We start from the raw sequence: 19,091 nt of genomic DNA, 5'->3' as shown, positions 1-19,091 counted from the left end.
GATGCAGCGTCTACCAGCAGATTTTAGAGAGCTTCATGCTTCCATCTGCTGACGAGCTTTATGGAGATGCTGATTTCCTTTTCCAGCAGGACTCTGCACCTGCCCACAGTGCCAAAACTTCTAGTAACTGGTTTACTGACCATGGTGTTACTGTGCTTGATCGCCCAGCCGACTCGCCTGACCCGAACCCCATAGAGAATCTACGAGAGACACCAGACCAACAATACAGACGAGCTGAAGACCGCTATCAAAGCAACCTGGGCTTCCAGAACACCTCAGCAGTGCCACAGGCTGATCGTCTCCATACCACGCAGCACTGATGCAGTAATTCCTACAAAAGGATTAAAGCCCCGTCCAAGTATCGAGCACATAAATTAACGTACTTTTCAGAAGGTCTATATTTCTGTATTACAAATTCTTTATTCTAATATTTTGAGAGTGTATAATATTTTCAGTGTATATACACTGATCAGCCATAGCATTAAAACTACTGTCAGGTGAAGTGAATAACATTGTTGTTACAGTTGTACCTGTCAAGGGGTGGGATATACAACCCCAATTCCTAAAAAGTTGGGGCCATATGGAAAATGCAAAATAACCTAACAAAAAGAGTCATTTGAAAATTCAGTTCACACTGTACTATATTGAAAACATATCGTTAACAGATTATTTGATGTTTTACTTGCTGAATTTAATTTATTTTTGGAAATATACACTCATTTCAAATCTGATGAGTGCAATACACTCCAAAAAAGTTGGGACAGTCGACTGTTTACCACTGTGTAACATCACCTTTATTTTAATAACACTTATTAAGTGGCACAGAAGCCACCAGTTGGTTAAGTTTAGCAAGTGGAATATTCCCCCTTTCATCCAGCATTTCTTCAGCTGAGTGACTGTACAAGACCTTCGTTACCTTATTTTGCGCTTCATAATGTGCCACACATTCTCAATGGGAGACAGGTCAGGACTGCAGACAGCCCATGCGCTTGTAATCCGGGCAGAATGTGGTTTGGTGTTGTCCTGCTTTGGATGGCAGCGTATGTTGCTCCAAAATGTGTACATATCTTTCTGCATTAATGCTGCCCTCACAGATGTGCAACTTACCCATACCATGGGCACTGACACGCCCCCATACCAAGGGCACTGACACGCCCCCATATCATGACAATTGCTGGTTTTGGTCCTGATGCTGATAACAGCTTGGATGGTCCTTTTCCTTTTGCCCCAGCCATCCACATGATGTAAAAGAAAACGTGATTCATCAGACCAGGCCACGTTCTTCTATTGCTCCATGGGCCAGTTCTGATGCTCATGTGCCCATTGTAGGCACATTTAGCTTGCTGACTGTTCACTTGTTGCCTTATTTATTTATGTATTTACTTACTTACTTATTATTACCAATACTGAATTTCTCAGCCGATTACCAATAGTTCTGCCTTTTACGCCTTCTTTTAAATTAATAATAATTAATTCCACAATTCTGAAGGAAATGCAAATAAAAACCTTATTCTCTCCATTCAACAAGTTGTTTGACAGTAACTGGTCTCATAAACAGAAAATACATTACTCAAATTAACATTAACTAAATTACACTCGATGCCAAAACGCTTCACTGCTGCTACTTCCGGTGTAAAATTGATCAGTGTCGAGATTACAAACTGAAGTTTTGTCATCAGTCTACACAAGAGACATCATCTTTACAAAATCGATGTGTTTTCCCACCCTCTTTTTATTGACAGGATCTAATCGGCCCTGATCATCGGATGTTCTTAAACTATACCAATTATTGGCCAATACATCTGTGCATCTCTAATATTTCTGTGTGTGTGTATATGTGTATATGTGTATGTGTGTGTGTGTGTGTGTGTGTGTGTGTGTGTGTGTGTATATGAATATGTATATATATGTATGTATATATGTATGTATGTATGTATGTATATATATATATATATATATATATATATATATATATATATATATATATATATATATATATATATATATATATATATAATATATAATCCCTCCCCTTGACAGCTGCCATTGTAATGAGATAACGAATGTTGTTCACTTTACCTGTCACTGGTTTTATTGTTATGGCTGATCGTGTGTATTCATTCATTCATTTATTTATTTATTTATTTATGCCACAGGTATTGTGATCAGCTGAAGCTGTCAGACAGCACCCATGTTTTGCAGCCCTACCTGCCAAGTATTTTGGAAGGATTAGTGCAACTGGCTACTCAGTTCAGTTCAGAGGTCCTTACATTGGTGATGGAAACTCTTTGCATTTTATGCACAGTGGACCCAGCTTTTACCACAAGTGCTGAGAATAAGATCTGCCCTCTCACTATCGCCATCTTTCTCAAATACAGCAATGGTAAAGTTAGCCTGCTTTTTATTCTCCTTCATTTCTTTTTGGGTTTCACAAGGCACTTGTCTTTTTAAAATTATTGATTATTTTTGATTATATGAATGTATACATTTTACTTTCTCATTATTTTGCTAGATCCTGTTGTGGCCTCCTTGGCCCAGGATATTTTTAAGGAGCTGGCTCAGATTGAGCCCTGCCAGGGCCCAATGCAGATGCGCCTCATCCCCACACTCGTCAGCATCATGCAGGCTCCACCTGATAAGATTCCCTCAGGCCTTTGTGCTGTACGGAACAATTTTTTTGTCTTCTGTTTATTTTGCTGGATTATCTCAATACTGTTTAATCACTGATTAATCACTCTGCTTGAACAGACAGCAATTGATATCCTGACTACAGTCGTTCGGAACACTAAGCCACCTCTGTCTGAGATGCTTGTGTGCCAGGCTTTTCCTGCTGTGGCCCAATGCACCCTTAATGCTGATGACAATGCAACAATGCAGGTAAATGGACGTATTAACAAATCATTCTTAAAAGGATGACATGGGTGATGGTAGCTGTTGTAATAATAATTGATTTAAAATTAAAATAATTATTATTAAATAGCTCCAGCAGCCTATTTCCATATTGCCCCCAAAACAGGGTTTTTACATTTTCTTTTTTGGACTTCATTTGAAAAAGGAAGTACATCCTCCTTCAGTTCTATTTTTATTTATCAGGGTCTAAATAACAATTGTTCAAGTTCAAGTGGTTTTATTGTCATTTCAACCATATACAGTTGGTACAGTACACAGTGAAACGAAACAACGTTCCTCTAGGACCATGCTGCTACATAAAACAACACACTAAACACATGAGACACAGAACTAAATAAGACTTACATTCTACATAAAGTGCACGTGCAGACGTGTGCTAAAAAAACAGGACAATAGGTACAGTAAGTGACATTGTAGCACCGAACAGAACACAGTTTTAGTGTGGAAGTGTCTGATATACAGGTAGTGCAGAAGATAGGTGCCAAGCAGTAACACTATTATATAAAATGGTATAAAAGTAAACATAACATGCTATGACTGAGTATTTAGCAGATTAGCTTATACCAAAGGGAGAGGTGGAAGGTGAATAAGAAGCCTCATTGTCCTGTTTCTTTTATTTATTTTTATAGTGAGCTCTCATAACCTTTTAAGCTGTAACCTCTGGTGTTAGCATTGTTAGCTGCATTGCATTGTTAGAAGGTGGTTCATCGAAAGCATCATCTGTATCTCTAAATGATCATGTATTTACTTGATTTGTTATATGAAGAATCATTTCAAACAATTGAATGCTTTATTCATACTGTGTTTACATACATGTGTGTCTATGAGCAACATTGTTGATTGTACATCCAGCTTTACCCCCTTCAATACTCAAGAATATTCCTTAGAAGAAGGCATTCACCTCAAGAGTCTATTGTTCAGCTGATGTTGGAGTGGAAGGTGCTCTGAAAGTTAGTCACGCCCACCCCATTTCAGGTGGTGTTGCCTCAGACGTGGCAGAACGAACGGAGCCAGATGCTCAGGAGCAGGGAAACTGTATTGTAGTTGCGTTAGAAGATTGACAAAAATAATATGGGTAGCCATTGTATTGTTTGTAGATACATTCACACACATTTCTTTATCATACAAGTGTCCATTCCATATAGTTGAGTAGTTTAAAAAGATAACTTGCCTGAAGTTGACTTCTTAAACAGCTTCTTATTCTGATTTGTTTTGTTTGTTTCCACTTTCTGCCTAATTCTTATGCCTTTATCTACTCATTATGAAAATGTTGGGTTTTTTAAAATCTGACAATTCCACATGAAAAATAATATACATTCAAAATACTCAGTATGAATAAATTTACTGTGAACAGGCATTTGAGACCATTTCATATGAAAATTAGTGTAAAGTATTATAATAATGAGATAATGGTGTAGGAATTCCGATGTGCCATGCTATGTTCATAGGCCCATTATTAAAAATCATACAGTAAAATACAGAGTATTTCTACAGTACATTACTTATTTTCATATACAACTGTCAGATTTCTGGGATTTTTTGGGAATGAGGAGACAATGGTATAGGAAAAAGTTTGTCATTTTAGTATTTTTCATGGTGCCACCTACAGGCATGAGGTCTTAAGACCTGAACCTTTTAAGGTGGAACAAAAAATCTGGATGAAGCCAACTTCATTCTCATACCTAGCAAAAGTTATCTGTTTAAACTGCTACGCTACTGAACGGAATGAAGACACTTGTATGATAAATAAATATGCTCAAATGCATCTAGAAACATTCAGCTGTTGCTCATATTGTTTTTGTCAGCTTTTTAATTTGTTAGACCCACAACTCTGTCCGGTAGTGAGAGTATTTCTCCAGGACTTGAAAGACGATAGGTAGGTGTGTGGGTAGATAGATGTTTGCTATCTATGATGAAAGTCTTTGTGACAGCCATTGCTGTGCACCACATGACAATGGATGGTGTCTCACTGAGGGCTCATAAACCTGTCTCTATAAAAATTACTTTTTTGCTAGCAATCACTTGAGCAAAAATTGTTCATCAGGATCAGCACATTGCTTTATTAGGAACATTTGTACACCTGCACTTTCATGCATTTATTCAATCATCCAATCATGTGGCAGCAGCGCAGTGCACAAAATCACTCAGATACTGGTCAGGAGTTTCAGTTAATGTTCAATACATCATGACCAAACATCAGAATGGGAAAATATGTGATCTCAGTAACTTTAACCATGGCATGGTTGTTGATGCCAGATGAGCTGGTTTGAGTATTTTTGTATTTCATCTCCTGGGATTTACACAGAATGGTGCAGGGGAGGGGGAGAGGAGGTCATGAAACCAAGATCAGTCATGTCAGAACCTTTTCTGCATTTGTTGTAAAATTTTAACCTATTGATTATTGTTTTTCACTTTAATTATTTTAGGGGGGGAATGGAAACTAAAAAAATGTACAACAACCTGTGTTTAAAGTGTTTATTTCTTTATATGAGCATACATCATTTGTGCATACATTACATGATGGCAAAATCCATCCACCCATCCATCCATTTTCTCTACCGCTTATCCTACACAGGGTCGCATGGAGCCTATCCCAGGTGACTTGGGGCAAAAAGCCTGGAAAGTACTGGTGAAAGTACTGAAAAGCCTGGTGTCAGCCCATTACAGGGCACAATCGCACACACACATACACACTGTGTGCAATTTAGAGGTGCCAGTCAGCCTACAACGCAAGTCTTTGGACTGGGAGAGGAAAGCCCCAAAGCACTGGGAGAACATGCAAACTCTGCGCACACAGAGCAGAGGCAGGAATCAAACCCCCAACATTGTATGTGTGAGGCAAGCCACTAAGCCACTATGCCCCCTTTGATGGCAAAATCATACCCTTAAAATTATACTGGTGTTTAATAAATATGTCTGTCTGTCCTCCACAACTGTTCTTGATCTATGTTTTTTTTTTTTTTAGATGTGCAAACAGATATAAGCAAAATGTGAAATGGTTTACCAGTATAAAATATATTGATAAACTGATTGCACTTTGTACAACCTCGTGGTGGTAATATCTTCCATGAAGTAAGGTGCTCTTGTTAAACTTGCATCATCATGTATTACAGGAAAAACAGCGATCTTCATGAAAGGTCTGAAAATAGGAGAAAAGTTTTTATATTATCCCAAGCCTATTCCTGACATTGCCATTCACTCTTCTAGAATGGCGGCGAGTGTTTGCGGGCTTATGTCTCAGTGGCTCTGGAGCAGGTGGGTCAGTGGCAGGATGAGCAGGGCCACAGTGGCTTGTGGTATGTCATGCAGGTGGTCAGTCAACTCCTGGACCCACGCACGTCTGAGTTCACTGCCACCTTCGTTGGTCGTTTGGTGTCTACATTGATTGCTCGTGCTGGCACACAGCTGGGGGAGCAACTGGACCAAATGTTGCGTGCCATCCTCAGTAAAATGCAGCAAGCTGAGACTCTCAGTGTCATGCAGGTAAGTGCAAATGAATTGCTTATAGCCAAAATCTCTTTAATGATTCCTGAATTTTAAATTTGGTTAAAACATTTTAGCTTTACTTTCACAGTCACAAAAAAATGAAAGAAAAAAACTGCATTAGGGCTGGAATGATGATTTAAAACTTGTTTATATTTACAGATCGTTTTGTTCAGATTTAAGTTTTTTTTTATCATTTATAACCACTGGGATATACAGTTCAATATTCAGTATATCTAGGACAGTTTTAGTTTGCTCCAGAGGGGTTCTCAAAGCCCTAGTCACTACAAACAAATGTTTGACTAAAGCAGCACACAGCTTTTTTAATTAGCCTAAGTAACACACTCAGTCTGTTTCATCTTTCCTCTGCAGTCTCTGATCATGGTGTTTGCCCACCTGGTCCACTCACAACTAGAGCCTCTCTTGGAGTTTCTGTCCAGTCTGCCAGGGCCAACAGGAAAACCTGCTCTAGAGTTTGTCATGATGGAATGGATGAGCCGCCAGCATCTTTTCTATGGGCAGTACGAAGGCAAAGTCAGGTTTGGGCCTGCTATTTTCCCTATGATCCATTTAACCGAATAATAAGAGACTGATTCAACGTTCAGTAACCGTATTTTTTTGCTTGTAGTGCTATAGCTTTGTGCAAACTCCTTCAGCATGGTATTAACTCCAATGACAAGCGCCTGCAAGATATTGTAGTCAAAGGGGAGGAAATCTTTAATCCTGATGAAGGCATTCGTACTCGATCCAAATCTGCAAAAAGTGAGTAAAACCACATTTTAAACAAAAATATGTACAATGTGAATTCTGGAGTCTGATCATTCTCTGTGTAACATATTTCAGATCCAGAGCGGTGGACAAACATTCCCTTGCTAGTGAAGATTTTTAAACTTATTGTCAATGAGCTCTCGTCTGTAGTGGAGGCGAACGCACATCGAGCAAACCCTGCAGACTGGAGTCTAGGTAACTTAAAAATTGTAGTGTGTGTATGTATGTATGTATGTGTGTGTATATATATATATATATATATATATATATATATATATATATATATATATATATATATATATATATATAAAATATCTCACAAAAGTGCGTACACCCCTCACATTTTTGCAGCTCAGTGTCAGGGTCTTGGCAATCTTCTTATAGCCTAGGCCATCTTTATGTAGAGCAACAATTCTTTTTTTCAGATCCTCAGGGAGATCTTTGCCATGAGGTGCCATGTTGAACTTCCAGTGACCAGTATGAGGGAGTGTGAGAGCGATGACACCAAATTTAACACACCTGCTCCCCATTCACACCTGAGACCTTGTAACACTAACAAGTCACATGACACCGAGGAGGGAAAATGGCTAATTGGGCCCAATTTGGACATTTTCACTTAGGGGTGTACTCACTTTTGTTGCCAGCGGTTTAGACATTAATGGCTGTGTGTTGAGTTATTTTGAGGGGACAGCAAATTTACACTGTTACACAAGCTGTACACTCACTACTTTACATTGTAGCAAAGTGTCATTTCTTCAGTGTTGTTACATGAAAAGATATAATCAAATATTTACAAAAATGTGAGGGGTGTACTCACTTTTGTGAGATACTGTATATTACCATGACAGCCAGTTCTGGAGACTCAAATGTCATGCTCTCTTCCATGGCAGTGGTAAACTGAGCAGGAAAACTGTGCCACTCAGTTGCTATCAGCAATGCTGTGATTTTTTTAAAAATGTGCAAAGCAAACAATTTGGCAGCAATCAAAATGATGAGGTAAAAAATGTCAACAAAAATACACTATTAATCCTAAGCTATGTAAATTTTTTTAAGTGAACTACTCTATCAACTATTACCTGATCAAATCCTAATGTTGGTAAGTTACACATGTGCCACGCCGCTGCCATGCTATAACTGATTGAATGTCACTTTAGGTGGTATTATACACACATTGCTGAAACTGGGGTAAATTGTCTCTTTGATAATTCAGCCTTTTCGGGGATGCGCTTTTTCCAACAACTACCTTGGAGTGGAATCTGCTGAGAGGCAGTCTGTAATTTCTTACAGCCCCCCCTTTGATGCTCTTGGCCCAAAAGAAGCATCACATCCACCCCCTTTATACAGATTACACCTCCTGTATTGGGCAGGTGCCCAGTAGCGGTGAAGCCCTGCCTCAGGTTGTCCTCCTCTGGCCTCTCGAGAATCTTACCCGTCATCGAGTCATCACTACATGCACACTGGTTACTAATCCCTCCAATTACGCCAAATTTATAAGATTTCTCTTATTTGGTACCATATAAAATGTTTCTTGGTTTAGGAGAGGCACTCAATGGTGGGAACTCCGGTGCAGTCTCTTCTTCTTCCCATAGTCCCTTTTGTAAATAAGCATCTGTTTGCAAAACCTGCAGCACCACAAGGGCCTTCATTCTTGCAGAGTTCTTGTGCACTAATCCAATTGGATATTCCCAGATTCTTCCAGATGACTCCAAGTACCCTCTCCACAAACCCCAGTAACTTCTGCCTGAAGGTGGTTTCTCTGGGATGATTTACTTGTAGATCTTTTGTTAGGTGGTCCGTGGATGAGCTGGTTGTTACAGCACCATGATACCTGAGGAATGCTGTTGGCAAGAGGTCTTTATACCTTCCTATCACACACTCTCTCTGGTACTGTTCATTCAAATCTGGAGATCACACCATCAGTTTAACTAGGACTGGAACATGGATCCATTGGATGTTGATTAGCACTCCAGGATAGGGTCTATTCACTACACTTGATGGAGCAACTGGTTGTTTCTCCGGGCATTCTTGCATCTTTACTGCTTTCAGGAGGGCCGCTATCCTAATCCAATGCCACATCGTTATTTCCTTTGGTTATGAGATACTGAAAAACACACGTAAACAAATAATCACCCCCCCCCCCCCCCCCCCCCCATTTTGTCCCAAACAACAAAGCACACAACCCCATCTAAACACACACAATAATACAAAATAAAAAAGCAAAACATTACAAGCACATACACTCACTTGATTTTATATACGTGGCTATGTAGGGTTCTTGTTTGAATTTTAGTATGGCTTTAAGTGATCGATGTGGAACCATTTCTTCACAGGCTGTTTTTAGTCTTGTGACAGATCTGGAGATTTGTCCAGGAGCCTTCTGCAAGGCATGTAGGTCTCAAACACTCCTTCTTTTTAACCTTTGATGAATTCATCCGTGCACATGTTAAGCAATTTGCACAGTGATCTCCATATCCTTATCTATGCCTGACCACAAGAACAGGTTTTCTATCCTGTCTTTCACTTTTGTTACACCTAAGTGTCCCCCACCCGATTGTGGATATGATGCAATGCTGCAATCTTATAGCTGGAACCCACACTGAGGTGTCACCACATCTGTACAGTAACATGCTATCATGTACGATTAGCTGTGCATCATGCTTGGCAAATGGACTGTCTACAATAGTTTCTGTTGCTCTTCAGTCTGATTGCTTCCGTTACTGAAGGGTCACTCTATTGCTTTTCAAGTCTACTGGCTCTCTAATGTTGATAGCTGCAATTAATTCTAGCTCTGAGACAGCTGAAAATGTTATTCCTTCCACCACAGCTTTCTTTGCTAGCTCATCAACTATTAACCATCAGCATGTTTGTCCGGTTTGTGGTCAGGCCCAATTGGGGCTAATGGAGAAAAGCAAGGCCTAATTTGAAATATCTTGAAAAGCCGATTAATATCAATGAAACCACGGAGGCTATAAAGCAATTGAATGAGGGTAAAAGACCGAGACCTGATGGTCTACTGGCAGAATTTTATGAAACAAAAGTAAGGGACTTTGCTGACTAACCCTGACTAATTGTTTAATTAGTCTGACTGATTTGTTTAATGAAGCTTTATAGAAGGGAACGTTAAACAAATATTTGTACCACTCTGTGTTCACCCGGATATATAAAAAAGGAGACCCAAATGATCCAGATTATTGGAGACAAATAAGTCTAATGAATTTATATTATAAAATACCAGCAAAAATAATCGTCAATCGGATGAATGACGTGTTAAACAAAATAATATAAATTGAACAGATGTTCGTTATCAAAGGGAGGTATATGTTGGGCAACCTGGGAAAAGTGAGAGACTTAAACATAGCTGGTAATGATAATAATTAATGAGTCTTTATTGGTCACGTACATTACAGCACAGTGAAATTCTTTTCTTCGCATATCCCAGTGTGTTAGGAAGCTGGAGTCAGAGCGCAGGGTTTCAGCGCCCCTGGAGCAGAGAGTGTTAAGGGCCTTGAACCCCCGACCGTCCGATCAGTAACCCAGAGCCTTACCCACCAAGTTTTATTGTAGGACTAGACCAAAAAAAAAGCATTTGACCTTATTTCAAGAGATTTATGGTGTGTAATGGACCATTATAGGTTCCCAAAAAACTTTCCCAAAATAAAAAAAAAACCTTGTATAAAAAATCTAAAGTGCAAATTAATGTCAACGGTCATTTGACCGATGTATTTGAAATACATCGAGTAGTTAAGCTGGGCTGCCCTTTAAGCACAGCGTTATATGCCATTGCACTGTGCCCGCTTCTACACAAAATGAGAACTAAACCACGATTAAGGGGAGTCACAACAACAAAAGGGAAAATAGAAAAGATTACAGCATATGCTGACTGTTTTTTTGTTGTTGTTTTGTTTTTTTTATAAAAAATCAGAATGAACTAATTGTGATAAAGTAACTCTATAACTTGTGAGGAAACATCAGGAGCTAAACTAAATCAAAATAAAACAGAAGCCACATGGATAGGGAATGACCCCGTGCTGACATTAAACATACAAATTAATGAAGAAATTAAATTGACCATTTCTAATATTAATTGTGCAGAATAAAACTGGGGGGGAAGAGCAGGAAATTAACTCGGAAATTAATAACTGGAAAGTCTCAAATTATAAAACTCTCATTCAGGTGATTAAAACCTTTATATTATCTAAATTATTATTCTTAGCGACTGTCTTTCCTGCTGACAATAAATGTACAGTTAAATTAAATTAAAATAAAATGTGTGTTAAGTTTATTTTGGGAAATAACAGAGAATTGGCCAAACATGTATTTTTATATCAGCCTAAAGACCACGGTGGCCTTGGAGCCGCAGAGATAGAAAATAAACTAAAGCTTTCTGCAAAAACATAACACAAGCTATGAAAAAGGGAGCCGATTGGATAGGTGATATGAAAATATGGAGGGGAAAGAAGAGGAACAGCTAGACAAAATATACCTTACTATAAATTAACATATGGTGATTTTAAAGAGAAGTAGGAATGATTAAACCTAGACTGGGATAAATTAACTAATAAAAGTATTTATAACTAAATAAACGTACGAATATGGTGGATATTTCTGGCATTAACACCTTAATTTTACTGAGCGTGAGTGTATTAAAAATATCAATAGTACAGACATCTCTTAAAACATGCACGATGTATGGAGTCGATTAGTGTGGGCAGGTTGGCGGTAAGATGTGTTGTAAAATGGAGCTGCTTTGTGTCTACAAAAACTGTAATGAAGATGAGACTATAGATCATTTACTAATACACTGCTCACACTCAGCTAAGATATGGCAAGAAGTTAAAAATTTAGGATTGGCTGTTAAAATAGACAAAAACAATGTATGGTATAACTGAAAAAAAACCTTTAATTTGTACTGGTTGGTTATATGCATCACAAATTATCAAATCTGGAAAACAAGGTGTAAAATGATTATCAATCAATGCCAGATCCCTGCTGTGACAGTTATCAAACAAATAATACATGAATTAAAAAGATGGAAAACGATCGAACAGCAAAAATTTATTTTCTTGGGCATTACTAAAGAGTTGATTCGATAAAAGATATGTATTTTGCATGTTGTTAATATATATTGTAGATATAAATGCATATGTATATTTATAACTGAAAATGACATGTAAATAGTGTGTGAAAATTTATAATTTCTATAAAATGATTATGTATGTTGCCTGTGAAAAATTTTAAGAAAACAAATTATTTGTAATAAGTGTTGAATATTCTCAATAAAGTATGATTTGAAAAAGCAAAGCCTAATAATACTCTGTTCTAACAGAGCATCCATAGTACACTGCATGTAAGGCTTTGGCTCATCTGGATAATTGTACTATCTGAGAGAGGGTGGGTCACCTCCGTAAACCTTCTCTTCCATCACACTACTATCAACACAGCCACAATCATGTTTTAAAGTAACAAAAACACCTGTTCTGATCCAATAGTTCTGATAACTCAAAATCTTCCACCGATAACAAGGTATGCAAGTCATAATCCTCTGACTTTTTGATCGCATGTACAGCATCTCCACAATCTTATCTTTATTCTGAGGATTACACCAAATGCGATTGTTGCCATAGTCAATGATATACCCACGCTTAGTCATAATGTCTGAACCTAATATATTGCGACAATCACCATTTCAACTGAACCAGGCTTTGTCTTTGAAATCATCTTTGCCAGTTTGGAACAGCATATTTTCGGTCTGGGATGCAAAAGAAATTGTTCCGTCTAACCCTTCTAATGTTATTGTGTCTTTACCATTCTGTGGGGGATTGTCGGAATGAAGAATTGTTAATGAAGCACCAGAATCAACTAACCAGTCATCGCATCGGCCTCCAACAACGGCATTTACGATTGGTCTACCATGATTATCTCGTGACAGGGTGCTACATGTGAAATGGAGGCCTGTAATCCCTATGCTGAACAAGACATGGCTTTAAAGCTCTGCTTCTCCATGTGAGCACACAGTTCCTCATTCTCCTTGCTCAGTCTGTTTACCGTAGCCTGTAACTGGTTAAGATCAATGTTAGGAACGGTTCTCCTAGGAAAAACTTTGCATTCTAGAAATGTGTCCCTCTTTGCCACATGAATAACACACTGGGGGGTTATCAGGGTTATGAGGAGGTGGTCTCTCCTTTTTATCTTCGGTAGCATGGCCCTCGTTTATCCAGGAACCCTTGCGACGTCCATTCGGATAGGGCTTTTTAATGAATATTGCTAACACGTGAGATTTCTTTGAATTAGTAAAACTCATTTTGGAAATAACATTATACTCGGAGAGATGCATCACATGCATTGCCATAGCAGAACAGGTGAGTGGGGTCACACTTGTTAAGTAGGGCAGATTTGAAGCTGACATCATCCTGAGTAATATCAGGATTACCACTGAACGTTTTAAACGCCTCCAATAACCGTTCCGAAAATGCCACTGGGTGCTCCCCTTTCCTCATGGTCATCTCAGCTAGTTCATCCCAGTCAACTGATGACATTCCTAAAACTTCAAGCAATGCCTGCTTCCTTCCCAATGTATTTGTTGTTCTGACCTTCACGTTCTCATTTAAAGCTCCGGACAGAGTATCGGGCTGACGCATAGTGAGCACCACGCATGCGTCACCATCTGTAAACTTGTACACGTCTGAATATTGATCCGGGTTTTTAAAAAAAAATCTAAAGGGGATTCTGTTTGGTGGCGTCAAATTTTCCAATATTCTTAATCATAGCTTCTAGTTTGTTTGGATTAAACCCTCTGACCATCGTATATCATTGGCCCCTCCCCTTCTTCACTATTACGCATGGTAGTAGTGGAGTGAACTGGTGCCATGGGAAATCTAACTGTGCAGTCAGAGGGCTGACTACTGCTAAATGATTGAGGATCTCTCTCCCAACCCTCATCACCGACTTCCTGAAAAATTGCAACTCTGTTACAAAGCATACTGGTGTTTTTCTCAACTGTAGCAGCCTGTGCTTCATCCAACTCACGGGACAATGTTTCAACGGATGATCTAAGCATGCTATTTGTTTAGTTTTAAGAATTGCGAATTCCTTCTGCATTCTGATCTTTTCCTCTTTCCATATCATTTCACTAACCTGGTACATTTTAGAGTCTAGAGTGAAGCCGTGCATTTTCACTGCCACAGTACGTCTGGTTTTTAAAAAATATATATTTTAAAACACTACCTAGCCACAGTACTTCAGGCTTAAAACAATATTTATCCAGTTTAAAACACTGCCTCAGGCTAATTCAGTTCCATTAGAATCTTAAACAGAATTGTACATTATAGGCTTAAGAACTCCTGCTAATGCTGAATAAAGTAAATTCTCTTTTGTTCTTGACGTTTTCATTTCTAGGTTTTTTTTAAACGACGAGGTTTCCCCAACAGTACCAAAGAAGAAAACCCCATCTTTCTTCTTTCCCCGCTTTTTTCTTCTGGAATCCCTCCTGGCTGGCTCGCCAAAGTAAGAAAAAATTATGAGGATGTCCAAGATCTCAAAGAAGAATAACTTAATTGCAGCATGGCAGTGACACTTTACATGAAGCACTTCAGGTTGACTTCTTACTTACTCCTATGCTTTGGATCGTTGTCTTGCTGCATAATCTGCAGTTGTGCTTGAGTTTCAGCTTACAGACTGAACACCGGACATTCTCCTTTAGGATTTTCTGGTAGAGAGCAGAATTCATGTTTCCCTTATTGCAAGTTGTCCAGGCCCTGAAGCATCAAAGCATCCCCACACCATCACACTTCCTCCACCATGCTTGACTATAGTACAGTGTTGTTATTGTGGAATTCTGTGTTTACTCCAGATGTAACGGGACCCCTGTCTTCCAAACTCCACAGAACGTTCTCCCAAAAGGTTTGAGGATCATCAAGGTGTGTTTTTTGGCAAAATTCAGACAAGCCTTAATGTTCTTCTGGGTTAGCAGTGGTTTTCACCTCGCCTCTCTTCCATGGATGCCACTTTGCCCAGTGTCTTTCTGATAGTGGAGTCATGAACAATGACCTTTATTGATGCAAGAGAGGCCTGTAGGTCCTTTGGTGTTGTCCTTGGTACTTTTGTAACTTGCTGGATGAGTTGTCGCTGTGCTCTTGGAGGAATTTTTGAAGGTTGGCCTCTTCTGTGAAGATTCACCACTGTGCCAAGTTTTTCCATTTGGCGATAACGGCTCTCACTGTGGTTCTTTGACGTCCTTTGGCATAGTGTGTTACTGGGTAAGACGTTTTAACCAACTTCATGCTGTTGAAAAAGTTCTATTTAAGTGTTGATGTGATTGAACAGGGTTTGGAGTAATCAGGCCTGGTTGTTTCTAGTCCAGCTGAACCCCATTATGAATGCAGTTTCATAGATTTGGGGAATTAGTAACTATGGGGGCAAATACATTTTCACACAGGCCCAGTTGGTGATGGATAACTTTATTGCTTCAATAAATATCATTATTTAAAAACTGTATTTTGTGTTTACTCAGGTTGCCTTTGTTTTATCTTAGATTTTGTTTTAATTTCTGAAACAATTTAGTATGAGATACACAAAAACAGAAGAAATCAGGATTGTGGCAAATTATTTTTCACAACACTGTATAAAATATATAGAGCAAGTTGCATTGTGGTGCTGAAGTGGACTTGGCACAAAAAGACCATATTACAAGTGACTTGATATCTAACTATACCAGATGACTTGGCTGTTTGAAACAGTTCTAATGATTTGGGGTTTTTTCTTTATCTCTCTATAACTCAGTGTTCTGAAAATTAATTTTAAGATAATGGAGTAGACATATTGCTGTCTGTATAATGTAGATGTTCTTACCAATGCCTGTGCTTATTACCCATATTTATATGAAATGTGTGTTTAGACTGTGATAATCCAAAAGCAACTGATTGCTGATGTTATTACAGCAGTAAAAGAAATTAAACCGAGAGATAAATATGTTGTCTAAGTTATGTTAGCACAAACCTTGAGAACTAAAAAAAAAGACAAATCAGGTGAACAGAGGGCTTGAATCACACTCTCTTTCACTATACCAGAATTTTAAATTGCAAAAATATGGATAAACTCATTGACACCACCTCTTAGACACTGCCAGCTATTCTGAGTTCTCTAGATCAGTTAGGTAACAAACTCTGGCTATCATGCACTAGCTTCCCACCAAATTAGAGAACAAGTAAATGCCTTACCTGCAAATTTCCCATGGTACAGCGCTGACTGATTTACTTTTACAGTGTATATATATATATATATATATATATATATATATATATATATATATATATATATATATATATATATATATATATATATTCTTTCCTGAGTCAATAAGCCTTTTAAAACAAAGAAACCATGTGCACTCATGCCTTAAAAAGTAATTCTGTTAAATTATAAATAAAAAAAAGTAATGTCTCTTTCAGACTCTGGAGCAATGTGGGAAGATCAGGAGGAAGAGGAGGAGGATAACGAAGATGATGAATTAGAAGGGCAACTTCTTTCTGACCTAATATCCTCTAACAAATATGGTGAGCCTAAAGTTATATAATATTTTTAAAGTTAATATAATAATTTCTATATTGTGTTTATATATTTGGGGTTGGGGTTATGAATAATGTTGCCACATATTTTCAAATGAAATGGCTATTTAAAAAATGTTCTTTTGATTAGAGGAAAAGTAAGCAGTTTCTCCATTTGTGTGAGTAGAATATTTGAATAATTGTGTGTAATATTTATTTTATACTGTAATTTATAAATGGTGTCAACCAAGATTGGGACTTCAGCTGAACTGTAGACTGAAGACTTGTGAAAGAAAAGTTTTTTTGGAACTGGAAATGTTGCACGTATTGTGATGACTGTTATTTGTTTTTGTTAGGATTGGTTTTATTATATTAAAACTTCATAAATTATATAATGTATTATTTATTTGTTGCATATTTATATGTATTTCCAATGTATTTTTTTGTAAGTCATTTGTGTGAAAGATTAACTCTGAAGTCCTTTATTTTAAATTTGAAATGCGACATTTTAAAGCTTAGTAGTTTATCTACACTTGCTGTCCACTTTATTAGGAACACCTGCACATTCATGCAGTTATCTTCAGTTAATATTCACATCAAAGAATGAAGAAAAAGTTGATCTCTGTGACTGATTGTGACATGGATGTTGGTTTGAGTATTTCATAATCTGCTGTTTTCCTGTCAATTTCACACACAACAATCTAGTGATTACACAGTACGGTGTAATAAAAAAATTGCTACAAGCAGGGGGTCTGCAGGCTTATGTTAGCATTTTATTTATGAATATGATCAAGTGCCTAGACTGCCCTCTTTATGATTTATAATGAGTTTTACTGAGATTTCAAATGAACATAATGCTGTTTGCATAGTTGGCAAAGCTCTATAGTTATCTCACATAACATACATTTCACTGTCATTCATCTAAATCATGTCCCTAAAATGACTGACAGGCCCATCCAAACAACTGGACACTTTATACACTTATGCAGAGACCATGGCTTAACAGGATTTATTTATTTATTTTTTTAATCATGTCCTGCATAGTTCCAGGCTATTTGTACATGTAAGAAAAAGGACCAAGATGAAAGTCTGGGTTGTGTCTTAAAATGGATTTTTATATTATTATTATTATTATTATTATTTTATTATTTATATATATAATATATATTATTATATTATCAATTTGATAACTCACCATGGATCTGTTTTGCACTAATGAAGAATTTATTCCTTTTCTAATGCATCCCTGTAATGTACTCTTTTTTTTTTTTTTTTTTTTTGTCTTTTCAGATGATGACTTTTATGAAGATGATGATGAAGATGACCCCGATGCTTTAAAAGATCCTATATATCAAGTAGACCTTCAGGTAACTTGCTTGCTTGTGTCTGTACTGCAAGAAGCTATGGCTTAAATTGTATAAATGGCTTTTTTTCTCTTCCCCAGGCCTACCTTACAGATTTCCTGTCTCAGTTTGCCCAGCAGCCATGTTACAGCATGTTTTTTGGCCATCTAAATGACTCAGAGAGAAGGGTTTTGCAGTCCATTGGTATTTAGACTGCACCAGTACTCATCAACTTTAAAAACTGTTCCCTTGTTTGCCACTAGTATGTTTGCAAACTTGACTGGAGTGCCATTGGAAAGTTTTTTTTTTGTTGTTTTTTTAAAACCTGCACTTGTGAACTCTAAAACCAATTGAAGGCTTTGTCTTTTTTTTTTTATCAAAGACAATGCACTTATTGGCGTGTCCTGTCTCCTCATATACCTAAGGGGATGTAGAAGAAATCCATTGAGAGTCACCCAGGATGCAACGTATGCTAAAGAAATATAATACAATTAAGACCCAAAATGATACAATTAACAAGGCACAAATGTAAGTGTACTATGTGGGGCTTCAGGCATTACAGAAGTATTTGAAGGGGATCAGTTAATTTGTTTGCAATGGAACTGATATCAACTCTGATTAAAATGTACACTGTCATCTGTCCTCTCTCATATCAGTTCATGGACATTTACAAATCTTTCTGTAAAGGAAGGCATAGATTTTTGCCTTTTTTTGAGCAACAATAGGTGAACTTGATGTGGGGAATGGTTGGGAAAATTCACTTGTTTTGTAATGCAAAGATATCATGATCCTTATGGTTATGGAATGTGGTGGGTATGAAAGATTCCACATACCATGTTAATAAACAGCCTCTCCTTGTACCCACTGAAATAATCTGGGAGTATGTTTAAAAATAAACCTATGAATTTTCCATCTACCAGCAATGCTTTTATTTTATTTATTTTTAATAACATAGGTCTGTGAACCCTTTAAAAATATTTTAGTTATTTGAATAAATATGACCTAAAACAACATCAGTAGACAAACCAATCCCAAACGAACACTT

The 19,091-nt window shown here is 37.6% G+C and overlaps 1 protein-coding gene across 1 annotated transcript in view; it reads left to right on the top strand.

Moving 5' to 3' along the window:
* Nucleotides 1-18,965, top strand: part of ipo9 (importin 9) — a 48,829-nt gene extending 29,864 nt beyond the window's left edge. Inside the window, exons 15-24 of the mRNA XM_017450064.3 lie at nt 2,157-2,383; nt 2,513-2,661; nt 2,749-2,877; nt 6,118-6,393; nt 6,766-6,932; nt 7,022-7,155; nt 7,237-7,356; nt 16,608-16,712; nt 17,994-18,070; nt 18,148-18,965. Coding sequence (XP_017305553.1) covers nt 2,157-2,383; nt 2,513-2,661; nt 2,749-2,877; nt 6,118-6,393; nt 6,766-6,932; nt 7,022-7,155; nt 7,237-7,356; nt 16,608-16,712; nt 17,994-18,070; nt 18,148-18,258 — 1,495 coding nt within the window. The 3' untranslated portion in view covers nt 18,259-18,965. The remainder of the gene's footprint in view (nt 1-2,156; nt 2,384-2,512; nt 2,662-2,748; nt 2,878-6,117; nt 6,394-6,765; nt 6,933-7,021; nt 7,156-7,236; nt 7,357-16,607; nt 16,713-17,993; nt 18,071-18,147) is intronic.
* Nucleotides 18,966-19,091: the final 126 nt, after the last annotated feature.

This window comes from Ictalurus punctatus, chromosome 21 (assembly GCF_001660625.3).
Source record: "Ictalurus punctatus breed USDA103 chromosome 21, Coco_2.0, whole genome shotgun sequence".
In the NCBI taxonomy this organism is placed as follows: Eukaryota; Metazoa; Chordata; class Actinopteri; order Siluriformes; family Ictaluridae; genus Ictalurus; species Ictalurus punctatus.
This window is presented reverse-complemented; position numbering and strand designations above follow the sequence as displayed.